The sequence below is a fragment of the Xiphophorus maculatus genome, chromosome 9 (genome assembly GCF_002775205.1).
Source record: "Xiphophorus maculatus strain JP 163 A chromosome 9, X_maculatus-5.0-male, whole genome shotgun sequence".
Taxonomy (NCBI): Eukaryota; Metazoa; Chordata; class Actinopteri; order Cyprinodontiformes; family Poeciliidae; genus Xiphophorus; species Xiphophorus maculatus.
The window spans coordinates 18913622-18918350 of NC_036451.1; the positions used below are offsets into that span (position 1 = coordinate 18913622).

Here is a 4729-nt window from a genome sequence, read left to right on the forward strand (position 1 = left end):
ATTTGTGACTCTCGCGGTACTGCAACGCGAAGATGGCGGCCGAACTGGTGGAAGCGATGGTAGGTAAAGCTTGGTGGCTTTCGCTTGATGGGGAAACGGACGCGGGAATATGAGCTGAAAGTCACACCGGCTGTGGATTAACCTGGGCTCGTTTGTCGATATTTTAAATATAGACATTTCTACGAATATTTCATATTTAAATCACGACGAAAAGAACTAGCCTGTGGGGCTAACAAAGCTAGCCTGCTAGGTTATGTTAACCAGGCAAGTGCTTGGTTTAGTTAGCATCATGCTGGGTCTGAGGGACGACACCGATAATGAATGAGACCACATATGAAAGATGTACACATTTCACCTAACTTCATTTGTAATACAAATAGTTTAGGTATTTATTTATTAGTTAGCTTCTTTGTTTTTAGAGCCGACCATCTGCTAAAATGATTGAATGCTGACAGGCTAGTCTCTAGAGAGGCAAGCCTCCTGATTGCTACCTTATTGATGCTGAGCACTTTGTTTTCTAAACCAAAAGAACAGAATTGTGCAATTTTCAATCTAGACATAAAGCATCCATCCACTTGTATCTAAGAGAACACCGGCAGACAAAGTAGCAGTATGTCAGGTCGAAAACAATGTTTCAATCGCTCTAGATGCTAATTTGAACAGACGTCCTCTTTTAGGCTGCTTGTTTTTGTCTAGTGTGCCCTGTTCTCTGCTGAAATGTTCCTCTTATTATGAGACCAGCAGACGAGTTATTTACATGTGAGTGAACATGACCTCATATGTTTATGAACTAATGGGAACATTTTTTGTAGCATTGAATGTCAACACAAAACACCTATAAATTGAAAATCATACACAACTTATGCTTCTGATCTTGAACCACCAACAGGTTTAATTTGAAACGTTTAACAAGTTATATTTAAATGTTTTGACTTTAATAGTCAAAAATGACAATTAATTTGTAATACACCTTTTATTAATTTTCCTTTATGCAGAATGTCTTATATTTATCAGTAAAACATGTTATGAACATAAAACATGACACATGTTATGTGTCATGAAACACACAAGGATTAGGCTTGCATTGTTTTTCATTAAAATCATAATTAAAATGTAATACTGACAGAAAAAATATATATATGTCCATAATTCTATATGGAAATTGTACATTTATTCAGGCTAATATTATTCAGAATATGCCAAGATATATTTTGTACATAGTTAATGACAAATTAATTGGTTGAGCAAAAAAAAGAAGTCTCTTCAGGTAAATCTGGCCATGTTGGTTGGTCCAAACTTGAACAGTAAGCCTTGGCTGTTTTGCTAATTGGAACAATAAAAATAAAAAAGTTAACAACCTTTGGATAGATTCATATTGTCAATGTTGAGAAGCCTGCACAGCCAAAAGCATAATCGCCAATCGATTGATCGGGGCGAAAAGAAGCTGCACACTTGCTTATAGAACTCCCACCTGAACATCCACTCATTGTTTATACCAGCTTGTTCTGGGAGGGTCGCATGGGGGCTGGTGCCTATCCCCAGCAGTCGTTGGGGGAGTGGCAGAGTACACCCTGGTCAGTTGGACAATCTGTCATTGAACAACACAGAGACGAACAGGACATAGACCCATCCACGCACACACTCATATCTAATGGCCATTAGAGTAAACAATAAGCCTAACAGTCATGTTTTTGGGCTATGGGAGAATGCTGGAGTACCTGGAAAGAACCCATGCTTACCTGGGGAGAACATTCAAACTCCATTGAGGAAGACCCCAAGTTGTGGGTTTGAGCCAGGATCTTCTCACTGCAACAAGATTAAACAGTGCTACCAACTGTACTACCATGAAAACCCTGAACGATATGCTTGAAAAACACTTGCCAGAGCTGAACAATACATTTTATCCTTTTTTATTGAGAAATGACATTTCTCAATATAAATGGCATTTATCAATCAATATATATACAGATATACTCAATAGATAAATGTTTTTCTTTTCACCTTTACTGTTAGTGCCATATGCACCTTTTGTAAAATTTCATTCTGCTAGTTAAACAAAAAAAAACTTGAAAATTCCCCCAGTTGCAAATTGTACGATAGGTTTTTTTTAGTCCATCTTATAAACCAGAAATTGTGAGAAGTATTTTGACATTTCAACAAAGTAATCCTACATGGGCTCAGGAAAAACTACTGCCACTCAACAGGATCAGCCACTTCAAACTGTAAAGTGTAAGAAGGAAGCTCTGCACAGAAACGCCAAGTTTTCAGTATACATTTTTATGTTAAACCACTTTGGCTGTTGTCACAAAAGTCAGTGTGTAGGATGCATTGATGTGATATAGTGATCTATATATGTTCAGTTTTTAAATGAACATTTATAATCAAAGTGATGGTAGTGCTCTCTACAACAATGTGGTTACGCAGATCTAGTTTTGAGATATTCCATCTCTGTGGTTAGAACTTGGTGTTCAAAGTGTAAGATGTTTTATTGTGTTAATTAATTTTTCAGTTTACAGGCTTTAAATTTTCTCCCTGAAGAGTTTCTTACGGTTTTATTTTGTCCTCCAATCAGAACATGGTGAAAAGTTTCCGGGTCTCAGACCTACAGACGTTGCTGGCCTCAATGGGTCGCAGCAAAAGTGGTCTGAAACAGGACCTGGTGGGGCGTGCGCTGAGGCTAGTGCAGACCGAGTACAGTCCAGAACTCTTGAAGAACGTCCGGCAGCTTTACGAGTCGCGTTTCCCCAAATCAGCCGCTTGGCTCCCGGCACGACGTCCAGAGGGCGTCCCGGTGGCGTATTCATCGCTCAGCTCCTCCCCGTCGTTGACCTCACAGGGCACAGACTACCTCAACGGGATCTCCAAACCGCTCCATACTCCTGCAACCGAGGTCAGGCTGGTCCCTCTGCCCTTCTACCAAACCTTAGAGACGCTTCTGCCGCCAACAGAGCTAGGTAATTGCAAACCAAGTTCATATACTAAGGTTTTACTTTTTTCTTTTTGTTGACTTGTTCCTACTTTTGTCTCTGTAGTTGCTCACAACAATGAAAAATTACAGGACAGTCACCGCGTCTTCGAATTAACACCAAGCCAAGCAGACCAGATCCGGAATGCAAGGTAATAACTCAGGAGTTTCGTTAGTTTTGTTTTTTCTAAACTGCTTGTTTTTATAACGCCAAAGTATATATTTAATTTAAACTGTCTATCCAGTGAGCTTCGTGCTGGGATCCGATCAGTCCAAGTGGTTCTTAGGTGAGTTTCAAGATGCTTATCCAGGTTGTCTAGAATCCATTTTTTATTTGTTAGATGCATCGTTTTTGTTCACTCCTTTTAAAACCCTGATCATCACAGATGATCATTCATGCTGCTGTGCTTCCTCTCTCATGCAGAATCTGTTATTCAGACCCTATTGTTGTTCAGGAGGACCAGTATCCCCCTAACATTGCTGTCAAAGTCAACCAGTCCTATTGCCATGTTCCGGTAGGTTGATTCACTCTGATATTTGCTGATGTTTCAGGAAAGCAAGTTAACATTTTACTGTTATTAACAGGCAAATTATTAGATCTAAATATTACGACAAGACAGGTTTGACTCCAGCCTGGGTTAGGGTCGCTCAAAGGAGAAAACCATGATCACAGTTAGATGGTCGATATTAAAATAACTAATACTTAAGATTTTTCACAGAGTTTGGAAATACAGTGCATTTATTCAAATTAAATATCTTTTTTATTGCTTTTTTCCGCTAAAGTTCTGTCCGTATATTCGATTTTTACCTTCATAACTGTCTATTTTTAATGTCAGAGCTTCAATAAGGTCTCAAACAGTTTTTCACATATTTTCTTTAATACTCAGATGCTGCATATGTGTTGGCAGCACACATGATGCAGATGTGCTGCATTACCCTGTTATAAAGCCATTCTACTGGATGAACTATTGGTAGCTCTAAGACCCTTGGACCAAATTGTTGTTTTGAAGAAACCAGTTTCAGATTATTTCAGTTTTAGGGACATAAAGCGATGGACATGCTATGCAATAATCTTCAGTTAGGCTGTGGTTAAATGAGATGCAGCTGCCTTTCTATCAACTTGGACCAGGTTGTCCATTCTAAACTGGAACCAGCAAGGCCTTTTCTGACACAAAACAGCTCCTAACTGCATATTTTTTCTTTGTTCTGATCATTTTTCTCTAAACTAGAGAGATGGTTGTGTGAGAGAAAACCAGTCTATCAATTGGGGGCTGCACTATATGTAGAATTGAAATATTCATTGCATTTATAAGTTTTGGATCATATTTGGGAAGGGTGTAATTTTTCAAGTGTCGTGGATTTAGACGCCATGCAGAGTCAAAATCCATGCAGATTTAGACTCTGCCTGGCGATAATATATTTGCTTAACTCTCAGCTGCTGTTGATTCCAACATCAGATGTATATTTTAAATGACTGAGACTTTAGAGTTCAAAAATTGTGTTTAAATCATATTTGATTATTGTCATATGACCAATAGTATCTCAAAGCCATGTGCCTTGATCGATATTTATTGAAATCCTCTGAACAGCCCGTCTGGCACTAACAACTGTGTGACATTCAAATTGTTTTGAATCCCACTTCTTCCCCGTTCTGATGCCATCTAATTGGCTGATTCACTAAATTGTCCTGAAGAGATTGAATAAGTGTTTATAATAAAGTGACCTGTTGGAGGTTAAAATGCTTTCTTAAGAGGGATTTAAACG

At 38.6% G+C, this 4729-nt stretch overlaps 1 protein-coding gene across 1 annotated transcript in view; it reads left to right on the top strand.

Annotated features, from left to right (window-relative positions):
- pias4 (protein inhibitor of activated STAT 4) overlaps positions 1–4729 on the top strand; it is an 11493-nt gene continuing 6764 nt past the window's right edge. The window contains exons 1-5 of the mRNA XM_005795606.2: positions 1–59; positions 2573–2954; positions 3033–3117; positions 3211–3252; positions 3390–3480. Of these exons, the coding sequence (XP_005795663.1) occupies positions 33–59; positions 2573–2954; positions 3033–3117; positions 3211–3252; positions 3390–3480 (627 nt within the window). The 5' untranslated portion in view covers positions 1–32. The remainder of the gene's footprint in view (positions 60–2572; positions 2955–3032; positions 3118–3210; positions 3253–3389; positions 3481–4729) is intronic.